General features: G+C 34.8%; 1 protein-coding gene across 1 annotated transcript in view; it reads left to right on the top strand.

Moving 5' to 3' along the window:
* Positions 1 to 17,083, top strand: part of LOC137159356 (golgin subfamily B member 1-like) — a 54,177-nt gene that overhangs the window by 12,318 nt on the left and 24,776 nt on the right. The window contains exons 10-19 of the mRNA XM_067557526.1: positions 52 to 161; positions 564 to 678; positions 1,418 to 1,509; positions 2,501 to 2,654; positions 6,757 to 6,911; positions 7,627 to 7,750; positions 11,604 to 11,734; positions 14,535 to 14,644; positions 14,996 to 15,164; positions 16,727 to 16,831. Of these exons, the coding sequence (XP_067413627.1) occupies positions 52 to 161; positions 564 to 678; positions 1,418 to 1,509; positions 2,501 to 2,654; positions 6,757 to 6,911; positions 7,627 to 7,750; positions 11,604 to 11,734; positions 14,535 to 14,644; positions 14,996 to 15,164; positions 16,727 to 16,831 (1,265 nt within the window). The remainder of the gene's footprint in view (positions 1 to 51; positions 162 to 563; positions 679 to 1,417; positions 1,510 to 2,500; positions 2,655 to 6,756; positions 6,912 to 7,626; positions 7,751 to 11,603; positions 11,735 to 14,534; positions 14,645 to 14,995; positions 15,165 to 16,726; positions 16,832 to 17,083) is intronic.

The following is a 17,083-nucleotide window of genomic DNA, read 5'->3' as shown; positions in this document are numbered from 1 at the left end:
TTGATCTTCTTACTAGAATTCTAAATGATGATTATGGTGTTTGTTTGTTAGCTGAAGCGAAGTTGAAAAAAGAAGAGGCCAGCAAATCTGAAGCTAAATTCCTTAAAATGAAAGCTTTGTCCAAATCAAGAATTAAACAGCTGGAGGATGAACTGAAAAATGTATGTGTAACATTTTTTATTTAATATTATATGCCTATTTTACAAAGGGCTGTGGTGGTAGATTTGATTAAAAAGAACTAAGATGCAGTGTAAAAGGCCCACTAAATGAGGTTTTAGAAAATATCTAAATATGAATAGAAAAGGATTGATGTTCCTGAACTCAAAAACTCTATACAAGGGAATGTTTCAATAAGTAGTATAATAATCTGTAACTTAAATACAAAGGAAGAGCCCTGATAGAAAGCTGTTTATAGTAACCTATTACACTTGACTATTTTAGAAAACATTGTTACTATAAATCTTGTAAAAATGTTAGTGAAATTATTGCATTTGCTTTGTTTTTTATCTTGATTTTGGCATTTCAGTGCATTTGAAGAAAATTAACAATGTTTCTCTTTATAGTTATCAAAGAATAATGACATATCTGCCTTAAACAACTGTATCTCAGAATTAAAAATTGAAAAGGAAGAACTACAGTCAAAACTGCAAGCATTTTCTGAACTCAGAATTCAAAATGGTAAATAATAAATGAAGTGATTGTGCTTTTTTTTGTTTTACTCTTATCTTGATTTGAACAGATGACTTGTAATTAAATAAAGATGAGGAGGTCTTTATGTTAAGGTTTCAAAGGAAGAAACTTGGCAGTTTTGAAACTGAAAGACACTGCTTCATAGATTTATTCTTCGGAGATTACGAAGTTAAATTTTCTTCACATAACTGAGAACAGTAGCAAGGGATACAGTTAGATGTAGTTCAGATAAGCTTCCCCCCACAATATTGCCTGTGTATTATACCTGAGTCCTTGACATGCTTACACTTTTAGAGTTGGCCTTTCTGAGCAGAAAGTATCATTGAAGCAAACTGTGCTGTGGTTTTTTGTGATGTAGATAAGGAACTGCACATGAATTCAGGAGAGCTGGGTTTCAATTCCAGCTCTGCCACAGTCTTCCAGCTTGACATTGGACAATTCACTTTATTTCTCTGTGCCTCAGTTCCCCCATCTGTAAAGTGGGAATAATAGTACTTCCCTTTGTAGTTTTGAGTGTCATTGATGTATATTTAAAACATTGACTGGTATTAATAATAATCTGAGTTAATTTTGTGGGGAGATGGGCTGCACAGTCCATCACTGATACCTTCCAAGCCAAATGATTCTGTGATCTCAGTTCGGGCTTCAACTCTTCCTTTAGATATTTGCTGGCTTAACATGTTATTTTTTCACCAAATAATGAAGCCAATTCATAATGTTTTTGCAGAAGAACTCTTGGCCAAGCTGGAAGTCTATGAAGAGCAGCAGCGAAAATTACAGGCTGATCTTGAACAAGTTACAAAGAGGGCAGCTTCACAGGTTTTCTATTTAAAGTTGATAAATGTGAATTGTTGATTAGCTTTATAGTGCTAACTGTAGCCTTCAAAACAGAATTGTCTGAAACTTAGATTTAAGTTAAAACTTAATTTTCTAACATACAGAATTGAGATGCCAGTTGTGATTATTCAGCTAAGATGCTTCAAGGTTTTAAATTGTTTTGAAAGATCTTACTGCTATTGAGTTCCTACTTATGTAGAAAATGCATGTTATTTTGAACAATTCAGTGTCCATGTAGTTACAAACAACTGGAGAAATCAGAATGATGATATTTTATATGCAAACCAAATTGATATAATCAACTAGTAAATGTTCAGTTCCATCACAAATGTATAGATTCAGATACAAAAGTGAGAGGAAGAGGGTGCTTTAGAGATGTTTGCTACATAGCCCATGAGAATGATGGGTCCTGTTTGTTAATCCTGATATCTGTAGAACCAACAGAGCAGGTTGAAAGACATAAGTATGCTTTGCAAAAAATGCAAAATAAAATAATTTTTTTATTCTAAATTTTCCATGGAAGTTTTTAATGGTAAAATTTTGAAACCATTAAAATTTTCCATAAACTTTATTTTGGTGGAGGGGACAACAAAAAAACAAACAAACCACACACACACATAACAGTTTTGGCCACAATGAATATTTTAAATGAAAATGTTTGTCTGATTAGTAAGCCATCTTTTTTTTTTTTTTTTTTTTGAAAAACTTTTCAGTAAGAAAAAAAACACCTTTGACCTGCAGTAACAAGCAGGCTTGTGGCCTTGTGTTTAAGATAAATGTGCCAGGTCTTCTGTTAACATGGTTTTTAATGTTAAAGAAAATTATCTGCTTTATTTGTTGGACTTAATTGTATTTATTTATATAAAGTCATAAGTGAAGCACAAAGGTGAAAGTTCTGTTCGTGAATAGTTTACAATCTAACAGTTATATTTATTTTGGTAAATGTTATTTTCATGCCCAACTTCTATTGTAGGCCAGTGAATCAGGCAGCGTGGATGACTTCCAGAGTCAGCTTTTGGAGTGGCAGGAAATTGTACCAGAATCAGAGGAGGTGCATGATGACCGAGTCACAGAGGAGAAGGCTGCCATAGCCCTCACAATGTCTCAGATTGAAGAGGAGAGAGAAGGTGAATTGAAGTATTTAAGATGAAACTAGATCAGTATGTCAGTATAGCCAATATTACAATTCTGCTATGTAGCTGCATTTCAGACAAAATTGAAATCCTTCCTCCATTTCTCACTTCTGTAGTCAAGTGAGATTTATGCAGCTAGTGAAGTTAGCAGAATACAATAGATACTGTTTATGTTTTGGCTTGTTTCCTTGAATCCGTCCGTTTCATACATTCATCACTTTGCATCGTGTTTATTGGTGGCTATGTTATTCTGTTAGCTTTTGCAATCTGAGCTGCTTATCTTTTGGATCATTAATTGCAGTTGTTTCAGAAGCTTAAAGTCTGCACTTGAGTTATCAATGATAAATGGCAGCTGCTTGGCTGCTTACCTCGAATTAGAGGTGAAGGTATGGGGAGCTGTAGCACTGTTTAAAATTTGGAAATGGGATAGAAAATGGTGCTTTGGCAGAATATACATGAAATTTGGAGCTTCTCTGTAAATGTGATTAACCAGCAAGCTTTTTAAAAAGATTTTTAGGTATAGTAACAAACATGCAGATGAATAGAAAGAATTGGCAACAGGTTAATGCTAGTATAAAATGTTAAACATTATATCGAGATGATCTCAGATTTTATACAGACTCCTAAGTTTGTGATGAAATATTCAACAATGATGGTTTTAAAAAAAAGTGTTTTCTGATTGAAAAATCGAACATGAAAAAGTCTAAGTATTAGGTTTCAGACTAATTTTCATTTGTTTTTCCCCCACGTGGCAGTTTACCTTAACTCCTTTCCCCTTTGGTATCTGAATGTGGATTGAAGGCACAAAAGTTAATGTTCACCATCTATCAGTAAAATAAATCCAGTTAATTAATTTGCATAGCCTTTTGTTAATCTGTAGCTTGAATTCTTTTGAGATTTAGCTGATGGATTTCAAGGTTCAATCCGTAAGCACCAAAATGTTTAAGGGCCATTTCTCTTCTCTGTGAGAGATTTATACATGTAACTCCTTGAGCATTGAGAATAGAATAAACCCCCTTAATTTCAAGTACCACTTATCTCATGCGTGTTGTTGAGGGGTCCTTATGCAATGATATTAACAGTTATAAAACTTCATCCGTGTCCAGTCAGTATTTAATTTTGCAGTTTTTTCCCCTTGATATATGCATGACCTTTCTGTTTCTTTTTTCCTGCTGTTACACCTGACGAGCATTCAACGTCCCTTCCCCCTCCACTCCTACCCTACACTGCGATTTGGTCAGCCACTGAGAACGTAGTTTCCCATCAGTTTTGTGCATGCAGGTTCCAGCCGTAACAGCCTGTAATGTGCTGTTGCTGTTTTCCTCTGTAGACCTTTCTTTAGAGGAAATCGCCAACAGTACCTTTATAATAGCTGCTATTGGTGGTATGTGGTTTTTAATAATACATGTAACAAATGCTGTTTTTTTAACTTGATTTTTCCTCTTGCAATGCTTATTTCTTTGTTTATATTAACAGAATCATCTTTCTTCTTCTTCTTTGTATTAATAGCTGACTCCATATTTACCTTGTAACCTGGTTTAAAGGAAAACTGCACAACTCGCAGTGATTAATTTTCATAAATATAGCTAAGAATCAAATTCCTACCTTCTCTATTCTTTTAGAGATTACATTAAAAAATTCTAATGGGAATAGGTTGGGTTTTGTTTTGTGTAAATAAAATAAATAAATAGAAAACCCAACAACCCCACACTCTGACTATTCTCTCCATCAGAGGGTAGAACTTGGAATAAACATTTACTAAATATGACTGTATATTTGAATATTATCTTTCAAAACCATTTGTAGAGATCCTTGTCACTGCATTGGTAACTCCAGAGAGTGGGACTATGGTGGCTTTGACTGGAGGTTGCCATTTTAGGCACCTATCTTGTACTAGGATGTTCTAGTATGAACCCCTGTGTCTAGGTGCAGTGGGGTGCATGAGCATAGAGGTCCATGCTATTGGATCCAGTTGCAGGTTTGAGATCATTAGGATACTTAGTAGTAGGACACTGATGCAGGCTGAACACTTAGGCAAATCACTATACTCACATTATTCATAATTCTGTTAGTGACAAAGTGTCCATGTGAGGAACATTATGTATAAGTATCAAGATGGAGCCATAGGCTTGAAGTGATCAGCTTTTCTGTCAGAAGTATTTGCAGATCAATTTCCAAGTTAGGAAATGATCTATAACTTTAGAAAACTGTATTAACAGCATTTGTTAAAATACTTGTTAAATTAACCAGAAATGTTGTAATAAAATTATACAACTTGTCTGGTAGCTCTGAGACACTTAGATTTCTGGTGCTTTGTAATGGGGAATGTCATTAGTCATTTCACTTTTGATATTATCATTTATCAAGTGATAAGTCATTTCATTCCTTCTTTGCATTGTCAGATTATTGGGACATTGTCAAGTTTGCTTTTAATTAATTAATTTACAAAAGTAAAGACCAAATCCTGATATCCACATTGAAAAGCATCTTGCTTCACAAATGACTATTTGCAAAAGAAAGATATCGCAGTGTGAATAAGGGTATCAGAATTTTTCACTTTTACAAAACGTAAGAAATGCTTGTATTTTTACTTTTATTATTTATTTTAATTCTTAGTGGAAACTATGTTTAAATAAAAACAAATGAAGATTCATGGGCAATGTTTGCAACTCAAACTCTGAATTGTTTTGGTAATGCATAAAACCAAAACATGATTAAAAGCAAATGTGAAATTGACTAGTTTATTTTAACTGTCCAAACAAAATAGAATGCAAAAAGTAAGCCAGCAAAATAAATGGCAAAACAAAAAAACTCCTCTCACACTAAACTAGCTGTTAAAAAATCCTTGAGTTTTATTAGTTTAAGGTGGTGGTAGTAACATAGCTAAAGGAAATATTGTAAAAATATTTGAATTTTAACTTAGTGGTATCACATACAATACACTTTTTTATATGTAATTTAATTCTACTTAGTATTGTAGAGTTGCAGTGATTGGATCTCTTATTACTATTTCCATTAATTCTATCATGGGGGGGGGAAGCAAAAAGAATTCCTACTGGCATCTAATAGAGAAATGTGACAAAAATAAATTGTATTTTATACAGTATTGGGTACTGTAACTTACATGAAGTCAAGGGAGTTCAATGGAAATCAATCTGTCCTAATATTACACCAGGGATGAATTTGATCCATTTCTTACCTCATGAATGCCTGGATTTAAGTTGTTCTATGAACTGCATGCATTGTGAGGAAAGTAAAGACTTTGAACTGAATTTATTTGTTGTGTTGAATTTGAGAGGAGATATAACCAAAGGTCTGGGCAGTGATTAAAGTATGGAGTCACCTTTATTTCTTCATACTGTTTTGTCTGCTTTGCATGAAACATCTGCTCCCTAACCTATCACACGTTTTGTCATATCACAAAACAGATGGGAATGTACTTAAAATGGAAAAATCATTTCTAACAGTAGACAGGATGCATATTTAAGTTTTCATATTCTGAATTTATTCAGTGTGTGTTATTTACAAGTGATTCTATATTTGTCTTACCAAGAATCATATTATTAATGTCTGATAAGATGGCTTGATGCCAGTTTGCAGTGTAACACGTGCTTGTGACTTCCTCAAATTATCTGGCATTGTAGCTCACACTAAAAGATACGAGCAAGATGCATTTCATTTCCATAAAAATGAATTTGATTATTCAGCTGTACAAAAATACAGCAATCTCAGCTGATATTTTCATCATACAAATTAGTTGTATTTTAACCTGCCAAATTGAACTGAGTTGTAAGTTGGCAGTTTAATTGGCTGCCTGTTTGTTGTACGGTCAAAATATAAACCCTTCTTTTCTAGTCAATCTTTCTAAAATGGTGCTGAAAAAGTAAATCATACTTTAATTTACTTCTTTAAAGAATGATATGAAAATTATTCGTACATTCTATGTAATGTTGTGGGAAATCACAAGGTGAATGCTATGGATTGCTCTTATAATCTTATTCCTGTCAGTCATTCATAGGATCTTCAGTCTGTCACTGATCTCTTTGTATCTAGTATGTATCTGATGTGTAAATGTAATTGCTTTCCTGTGGCACAAAACTGATTGAGGATGACTGGTTCTTTCCTGGCTGCTCTGATCCAGCCATAGTCTCAGGGCAGCAGGAGCTGGAGGAGGAACTGACTGCAGTTCAAGGAACTGGCAGGCTGCAGCAAGCAAGAAGGAAGAGCAACCAGGCCAGTGGGAAACTTCAGGTAGGTTTGTAGAAATAAAGAACACATGTTATCTATATGTTAATCAGGGACATTAATAATTCTGTTATTTAAATGGCATCATAAGTATGCATGGTGCTTTACAGCTGAATACAAAGATGAGGTTCTTGCCTTAAGGGGCTTAAAAACGGACCAAAGATATAATAAAAGACAGCAGACAAAGAAGGGTTTACAGATGTAAACTAAACAAAGGTGTATATAGCCCTAAAGGATACAGGTAAATTCTAATAGCATCTTAGGTTTCTCTTCTTTATGTTATGAAATTTACACCTGTTTTATCTGAAGTCATGAAGAAATTTCCCCATGGGACAACTTGCATGTTGAAGTTAAGCCAGTGTTTAAGTACCTAAGTGAATCAGGGCCATTTTCAGTTTAGGAACAACTTTTAGTTACACTTCTTGTCAGTGGGATAGTATGGCATGATTTCTAAATAGCATCAATTAATTCTGGGGTCCTTCTTTCAGGTAGTGATTGATGTGCTCTTTATCCTTTAATGTGTGTGTAGGATTAGGAGACATCAATATCACGCTCACATCTTACAGGAAGAATTTATCTCAGACTTAGATTCATTAGCAAAGTTCTGCATTAATACAGCAACTAGTCATATAATTTTAATTGCAACTGTCCCTTATGACAACTGTGTTTTAAGTACATATCTTCCTTTTTATTGATCTCTCCTTTCATGTCCTGTGTGTAGGAAGAATACAGCTTTGATAGAAAACAATGCTTTCAGGAACTGAATGTCACCTTGGATAGCACTGATTCAGCTGAAGGAGAAAACATGGGAGGTTGGTGGCCAGAGTACACTTCTCCTAATGCAGGTGTGATAACCGCTAGACAGTTTATTAAAGCATGCACAGCATCTGTATTTTGTGTTTATTTTTGTTTTTCAAATTTAACTAACAACCCATTTTGTGTTGTATTCTAATCTTTGTTGAATTTTTTTTTGGCTTGCATTTTTTTCCATTTCATTTTGAAGCATGTGCGTGCTGGATGAACTGTCTAGTTTTGGTTCAGAACTAGAACACAGTCATGGTTTAACATCTGGGACTCTCCCAATCCTTGTCCCCATCAAAATGTGTTGTCCTGTATGGTAAGATTATATATATTTTTAAGTTCTTGTTGAAGTGGCTCCACTATATAATCTTGTTTTCTAACCAAACCATTATATCCACTTCTGTGTCTTTTTTAGTTTTTAAGATTAAATGTTGAAGTGTATATATGTATGTGCATTATTTCTTCTAGATATTTTTATATCCATGGAAAGTTGCAGTTATATCTTATTAGCAGTTTGTCAGTCAAGTTCATATGTTCCAAGTGCTTCCTTAGTAATGATAAAAAATCAAGTAATGGTTCTGGGATTTTTCAGTGCCGTTTTGCAAAGGTCTATTACAAAGTAAATGTATAACTCCAGAACAAATTTTTTAGAAACATTACATTTACCATTTCATCTACACCTTTCTTAAAATAATAATTTAGACTAGATAAAAAGTAATCTTTTACAAAAGTAAATTTACAGCTATCATAAGTAATGGAATATTCAGCCTTGTAGCAATAGATTTAAAACATTTACTCACACAGAGTATCTTGGTTTTGAAATTATTTGAAATGGAGGCTTTTTTTAAAATTTAAAATTTAAAAACTTTTTTAAATTAAAATTTTTAAACGTTTAAATTTTTAAAAAATTTTAAAATTTAGGTTTTAATTGAAAACCTCAAATGTTGAAGAAAATTGCAGTCATTTTTGTGTGGTGTTCTCACAAGTCAGCTGATTTTTGCTTTGGCACTCAGAGTGGAAGCTTGCAAGGTTGCTGGGAACTTGTTGGGAAAAGGCTTTTTTGGGGGCTTGGGACAGATATTTACATTCTGAAAATCCCTGATAGAAATTCTGCAGGCTTTTACAGCAGATAGTGGTTTAAACCAGAAGTCGTATGTGTACAAATGTGTGTATTAACTACTGCAACACACAAATGTTGGGCAGATAATTTAGTTGTACTGTGAAATGTCCTTTGTCATAGTCCTAGTTGGTGGCTTTGGAGCCATATCTGCCCTCTTCATCATTTTAAAATATTGTTTAGGTACAGTATAATAGTAGGAGATGCACTTTTATTTGCCTATTAGTAATTACGTGGTTATTTTCTTTAATTCTGAATCCTGACCTATTTGTAGTTAACCGTCAATCCAGAGTTTTGTTTTATTAGCTGATTGATCTGTTTAAAAAGCCACTATTGTTTCATGTGGCATTCTTAGGTAAGACTTTTCTGAAGAAGCAAACAATCTATGCCATCAGAACTGGCTACTTTGTGTTTATTGACGGAATTATTGAACAAGAATAGCATAAGGAATATGCAGATGTGAAAATTTGGTGGTTCTCAGCTAGAATGAAACTTGACCTGAAGGAATGTGATAGAAATGGAAGGAAATATAGTTTGACTGACTTCATTGGTGTGAGGCTGGGAATGATATTAGCTCAGTGCCGTAGGGCTTGTCTACACTTGCGCTTATTCAGGCAAAACTTTTGTTGCTCAGGGATGTGAAAAAAACACTCCGCTGAGTAACATAAACTTTGCTGGCATAAGCATGAGTGTAGCTGCGTTATATCGGCAGGAGAGAAGCTCACCTGCCGACATAATATAGCCACCTCAATGAGCAGTGGTAGCTATGTTGGCGGGCAGCCCTGAGTGATAAAAATTTTGACGGCATAAGCACGAGTGTAGACGAGCCCTTAGTTAGGCTGCAGAGTGGATTGATTTAAATCACCAATTTAATTGCTATTAAAATCAGCAAGCAGGAAACCTTCATTTAAATAATTGATTTAATTGTGTTTTGCATTTGTATGTTTTAGTTATTTTCTTATAGACAGGCTGAATCTCATTAGTTGGTAACTATTAAAATATATTTGTGGCTAAATATAGCCTGCATATTAAATTTGGTGTTTTTTTGGCTAGTCAGGAGGATACACATTTACTTAAGCAGTTATGTAGCTTAACTTACCATTTTTCAAATTCTTAATTTTTACATTTTTGCTATGTTAGAAAATAGTGAATGATGCATCTTTTATTTACTAGATCATTAATTTTTTACTTGTGATGTGTGTTGCTGTATTTGAATGGAAATTCAAATTTGATTAAAAATGCACAAAAACGGCATTTAAAACTTTTTAATTAAATAGGACTACCTTAAATACTGGATACATGAACTTTTTTTATTATCAGTAAGTTTTATCAGAATTAAAACTAACTGATGTAGTAAACAAAGAATGAGGATCACTTGTAGTTAGTGAATTGAACTGACTGTTCTGGTTTCTTAACTCTGAATGAACTAGTTATTGAACTGAACTTGTTGAATACACTGAAATGAAGGGCAGCTGCTGTTAAAAGCTGGTTGAACACTTCCATAAACTCAGGTTCCAGGTGCTTATTCAGTGACTTTCAACAGTTCACTGATTTGACTTTCTTTAACGGCAGCAGACGTACTGCTTAATATTATTTTTGTATTTAATTTAAATGATTTTAATAGATTTAATTTTAAGTAGGTTTACTTTAAAAAAAAATCTATACTTGTTTAAATCTTTTTATTTAAATTAAGTTAGATATTTTTTAAATATTAGAAAAAAAAATTTTATTCTAACATGTTAGTCTGTAAAATTGCCCTATGTTGATGATGATGGTCCCATCTGGAAGGTGTTGCCTTCTGGACTCTGAATGCCTTTCTTAAACCATCATGTAACTTTGTCTGGCTAATAATATGCCAGTGTATGAGGGCTGCAGTAATTCTTATCCTAGAGCACTGTGCAGTGATTTGAAGAAACCACAAGTCAGTCATTTTTACTGTGTTTTCCTGTCTAGCATGGATTGGTCTAACCACTCACCATTACCTCCCCACTCTCCCTGAGCGTCCATACGGCAAAACTTTTAAATGGGAGCATTACAGAGACAAGGTGGGTGAGGTGATATCTTTTATTAGACCAACAATAAAAGATATTGCCTCACCCACCTTGGCTCTCTAATATCCTGGGACCGACACAGCTACAACTACACTGCATACAACAAATGCGAGCATTATTTTATAGTACAGCTAATTTTTGTCTTGTAAACTAAATTCCGAGATGCTTGTACATCATTCTTAAAGGATCAGTTTTGCAAAATCAGTGTACACAGTGAATATTCCTTTGTCAGGTCTGCTTGAAGATAAAATTGCTATATGCTGTTGCACAGATGAGCTCCCAGCTATTGATAGTCCAGTCCATTCACCTCATATATGTTAATGGTGGTTAGGGCAGGATCCTGCAAACAAACAACTTTACTAATTTGAGTAATATTACTCAGTGCATAAACATTCACAGGATTGGGCCTCTAGCAATATAACTTTGCCAGTTTTTCTAGGGAATCTTGAACTGTCAGTTTAATCCCATTATTTGAAAAGTTTGGGGAATATTTGATGTTTAGAGCCTTTATAAATATGATGACCTGTTTTTCAGAGGTGCTGAGCATCCATAATTCCCACTGAAATCTGTTGGGAGCTGCAGGTGCTCAACACCTCTGGAAAATTAAACTAATAAAGGTGTGGGCAGTTTCTAGACTTATTTTATTTGGCAATTATCTGTATGTGAAATGTGTTTTTTGGAACTGTTCTTGAAATAGACATTTTCCCTTTGGAACTACAAACTACATAGGTTTGCGAACAGTAGTTGAAGAGTTGGAATTGGAAAGAAATCAACTACAGGAACAAATTCTATTCCTGGAGGAACGTTGTCAGGACTTGGAAGATAGATTGCAGCTGCAAGGCAGAATGGAGGTCCTTCAGGTAAGCTTTTATATTTGTGTTAGGAGCTGAAGATGATGTAGGGAGAATAATTTACTTCTCTTCATATTTGGATGAAAATAGTGTGAAGTAAAGCAAAAATGAAGATTAGCAAAAGATTCTATCTACAGTATATTTTTGTACTTCAAAAATAGTCTACAGGGTAATGTTACAGTAAGATGTACTCATACTATGTTGTTTGTACTGAACAGTGCAGAACAGAATCCATTTTGCTCACTACAAGGAAAAATCATACAGCAAGAAACATTTCTTACCCTGCAAAAATTGAGAAATTGCTTTGAAAATAGATATTCTGCAAAACAGTAGTGTCAAGAAGCCTACTACTAGTGGCAGCAGCATGTTGAAATGCAATATTATCTTTGTCATGAGCTGTATAGGGCCTGTTTCAGAGGTCAAGATCTTGATTCTTCTGTCACTGACACAAGTATATTTTCACTTACTCTACATCTCCATTTCAGTAGAGTTACTTCTGGCTTACTTTGGTGTGAGTGAGGAATCAAACCCTAATAGCCACTTATCTTTAATGTCACTTCTAATATCAACAGTACATCATTTTCTTATAGTCTAAAGGAGACTGCATAAACACTTCATCATAAGAGAAGATAAAAAAGCTAAGAAAATGAAGTTAATAAAATCAGACTTAATATGGGAAAGGCCCTTAAGTGAAGGGAGAGGAGAGTTTTTCTAGTTGGATGGAAGCTGCAAAAATGATAGAGCCAACCCCTTACGTTTTATGAAAGTTGCAAGCAGAGGACACACATAAACCAAGATGGTATTGCAGATAGATAGATAAGGTGTGAAGTGAATACATTTGGAAATTTAAAAAATAGGAGGACATCTGGGAGAATAATTTGAACATTCACTTTTGACACTTGAGTAACTTATTATGTCCTGTACTGAGTAGTTGATCTGTAACAGTTGTTGACTCCCTGCCTTGATAAAATGGTTGGTAGTATCTCAAAAATGAACATAAATTAACATTTGAATACTTATCCAACAAAATTTTATCTGCTGAGCAAAAGGATGTAGTTATCTCTTCAAATAGTTTAAAACCTGGGTGTGAGTATGCTTCTTATGTTTAGCTACCAGCCTACAGAGAGATCCTGACCCCATTTAATTCATTGGCAAAACTTGCATTGACTTCAGTGATGTCAGGATTTCACCACTAAATATGTCCTATTTCCACAAGATTGAAATCACAGTAGATTGCATCTTCAAAATATAGAGAGAATTTCATAGCAGCTAATGTCTCTATAACCCTTTTTTTAAAAATAAGGGTGTGTTTTTTAGGTTGTTATGGTAACTGCTTGTGATTTTAAAGAAATAACAGCTGTCATTGTTTCACTTACTAATGACTGTTTCTAGAAACCTCACAAAATTAATCCCTGATGATACCAAATGAAGTAATGTTTTAAAAGTTGCCTGGTTTTGCCCCCAACCTGTTTTGTTTGACAATTTTCAAAGCTTTCAAAATGACATGACTAACTTCTCCCTAAAACTCCACTGTTGTGGTATGTATTTAATTGTTCCTTTACCTAGTAAAATGCATATATGAAATTACTGTTCTTTTTCAAAATTAAATTGTTATAGTAAGAGGCAGACAACATTATGTTCATTTGAGGATCTTGTAACAAAGCCTTTCAATACAGGTAACATTTGATGTAGAGGAAGAAGGGCAGCCATTGAGGGCTGTACAGGTGTGTTCTGCCCACTCCAAAGTGATAGCATATTTTCCCTAGAGGTGACAGATTTGCCATATTGTTTGTCCTACCAACTGTTAGTGATTTTGGATTTGTGTGTGTTGCTCTTAGTTGTAGTTGCTGGGCGAGGGGGGGTGTTTGTTTTGCAGTTTTACTCCTGAACTGGTGCAGTGAAGTTGGCTAGAGTAACAGATGTATACTGTTATAAACTGTGTCAATGGAGCTTGCTTTATTTTTCTGTTCTCCTCCTTCCACAGATTATTTTGCAATCCACTGCAGATTCTTGGTTTCTTTGATCAGAACAAAAACAAAAGTTTAAAAAGATCTGCAGAGAAACAATTGGAATTCATTACTGTTTTCAAACCAGTGTGGAAAATGTTTTCAAAGAATGAACGGTCTCTGGTGTTCTCCTCTTGGAATTTGTCTTCACTGCAACAGTTAGCTTGAGTAAATACATTTGAGTTACCCCATTCAAGCTAGTCTGTTCTAAGTGAGAATGGAATGAGAGCAACCACTCCAAAACAACACTTCAGCTACCGAGAGTGACTTGACTAGCGCCAAAAAATCATCAGCTGCTTAACTGCCATTTCGTTACTAACATCGTCAGCACTCAAACTTCAACCAACCCCTTTATGGGTCAGCTAACTCACCACTTAAAGCACCACTTTTTTCTTGAATTAAAGATTTTGGGTGTGGACAGGAATCAGGATGGGGGCAAAACTTGAGTTATGTATCAAGCTAACAGTGCAGTGAAGGCAAGCACATAAAAGTAAGCCGCTTTCACACAGTAAATGTATGTGTGTGTTGTCTTTCTGTGTGTAAAATGTATAGAGTCTCTCTTTCTTGTGTTTCATGTTATGATAGAATCACTAAGGCAGAAACCTCTCAAAGGTGAGTAACATCTGCTGTTTGAACCAGTAATATTTCAGACCTGAGTTTTGAATTGGTAACTACTAATATGCTAGAACAATAGTCTTTAACAGTGTGTAGAAATGCTATGGGGCAGATTTTCAAGAAGTCTATTTTATTGCCATTTTGGATGTTTGTGAACTGAAATCACGTTCACCATTGCTTTGTTGCAGAGTGAAAATGAACGTTTGCAGACCCAGCTCAGTCAACTGCGCAGTCAACAAATGCGAGAGGCAGAAAAGCACCAAGTTCTTGTTTCCAGTTTGAATGAACAACTTAAAGGGTAAAATAAATGTTTTTTAAAAGATTCCGTACAGGATCAGTTGCAATTGAACATGTCTTTTCACAGCTTTTAATTTACATTTGCAGTGAACCATAAAGAATATATTTTCAGAAAGCTTGAAAATAAGTCTTGATTTCCACTGCAATAATAAAATAAGATTATTTCTGAATTTGGTTAATTTTTATGGTAAGTGTACGAACAGTGAATTCACAGTAATATAAATTATAGTTAGAAAACTATACATTGGCTTTAGAAAGTTAAGACTGAAAAATAACAAGCTCTGTTTTCAAATACTACTTAATAAATGAACACTAAGTATTAGACTTGTAAATTTATATATTTTCTTGCTAGATTAAGTGATAGAAAGAGCTTCCTTGAAACTTCACTTGGGGAGAAGGAGCAAAAGCTGTTGAGTACAACAGAAAAATTAGAACAGATTGAAAATTTGAGGAAGTTCCTTCAAGAAAAAGATCTTCTGAACAAGGAACTTAGTGAAAAACTTGTGCAAACTGAACAGAAGGTAAGTTGAAACACATGATGAGGCACTGAACATAATTACTTTTGGAACAATGTTGAATTTAAATACAGGCAGCATTTTTTTTATTTGGAATCTAATGTTTTGTAGAAGTCCTGCAAAGAATTAATAGAAATAATGAAAGAAAATATAATCCTGTTAATATTGGGTAACAGTTTCCTAATTGCATTCAAGTTCTAGGCTTTTTAAAAAATGTGTTTTACAATTTGAAGTAAATGTCAATACTGGAAACGGTACTGGAATGACCCAAACCCTTGATATATTGGATACGTACCTTCTAGGAAGTGATATGGCAGGCATCCCTAGACTGCCATCTCAGTTCACTCCACCTCTTCTGAAGGATCTTCCTTTGTGTGGGGGAAGTTTAATAATTCAGTCTCCATACCTTTGGTTTCTTTGTTGAGACTGCTCATACAAGGATGTCAGTTGTGATTTGGGCATTTGCCTACTAGGAGCTGGACTGAGACTTGTCAGTTCATTTAATAAAAAACACTAAATGCTAGTTGGATGGTGTAGGGGGCAGAGGTCCCTCAGGTCTCCTCAGATCCCTCTTCAGGTCCTTGTACTGCCTTTCTCTCCTCCCCATAGCAGACACCCAAGGGATTCTTGAAGCAAACAAACAGAAAAGAAATATTCTCTTCCCTCTTATGGGGGAGGGGAGTCCATGGGAAACTGAAAAAAAGCAAGGATGACCTGGAACTCAGGCAGTCTGCTTGGGCTAGCCCTTTGAGCTTAGTCTACACAGGGTCTGCTTCCAGCCCCTCTTCATGGGACATGCTACTCTGAAGCTGTGTTGTGCTGCTTTGAGAACGGTGAGGCTCATTACTGTCTTGGCAGACCTGTCTCGGATGTCTGACATGGGGCAGCCTTTTCCTGCTCACGACCCCCTTCCTGTGGCAGGTTTTGCCTTTTAAGCTATCCCTCCTCCAAGTAGAACAAGCCTGCAAGTGCATCTTATTGAAGTTGAACAGGCTCAGAGGAGCTTGTTAGTCCCCTCTCTGTCAGTTTGAGAGTGTGCCCCTTAGAGTAACCTCAACCAGATTGAAACTGGTCACTTTGAGATGGTGGGTTCAGTATCTCATTACTGAGTCTCTGACCCATCTAATCCAACCTTATTTTAAATTCCTTTTGAATAATGGTTTGTGTTCTTGTGAATAATTTTTGTTTTGACATCTCTTGGATGAAATGTAAATGACTAAAATTTTGGGGGTGTTTACCTTAGGTTCCTAGTCATATTCTAATAATACTACAATCATTTTTTCCTATGTAGAGTCTTCTACACTTGCAACTGAATGGGGTATTACTAACTTCTTGTGCTGAACTGTTCTATGATGTTGCTGTGACTCATTACACAGTTGCTATGCTTTATCCATACAAATGTGTGTCATTGGTCAATGAAAAGGTCCCTGTGTGTAGATTGCATATCAGTTCCTTTATAAACCAGAATTATGTAAACTTAAGATCAGTATTGTAATTTACAGACATATATAGGCATTATTTCTTTTGTATAATTATATATCTCAGTGAAAATTTTCTTTTACATTAAGCTGGATGAAGTCTTGAAGAAGTACAATGCATATGAAGTGGAATGCACTGAACAGAAAATAGTTATCAATGATCTAACAGAAAAAGTTGCTACATTTAAAGAAAAGGTAACTAAGTCATTAAAGTGATGTGGAAAACTTTTTTTCATATGATTAGTTTGGCTTGATCCATTATAATTGCCTATTGAGTGGAAATATGTAAGAAATTATTAAAAGTACTCCCCTAAACTTTTTTGAATACGAAAGCCATCATAAAATTACCCTTAATTTGTTACTATATCATTATGCTGGTTTATAGTTCAAGCATTGTTAAATGAGTGATAATTTAGTTTTAGATACTGGTCTCATGAGCAGAAAAGC

The sequence above is a fragment of the Emydura macquarii genome, unplaced genomic scaffold, assembly GCF_026122565.2.
Source record: "Emydura macquarii macquarii isolate MOO-44397 ecotype Brisbane River unplaced genomic scaffold, CSIRO-AGI_Emac_v2 contig_1876, whole genome shotgun sequence".
Classification (NCBI taxonomy): domain Eukaryota; kingdom Metazoa; phylum Chordata; order Testudines; family Chelidae; genus Emydura; species Emydura macquarii.
The sequence above is the reverse complement of the archived record's forward strand: the minus strand, read 5'-3'. Positions and strand labels throughout refer to the sequence as shown.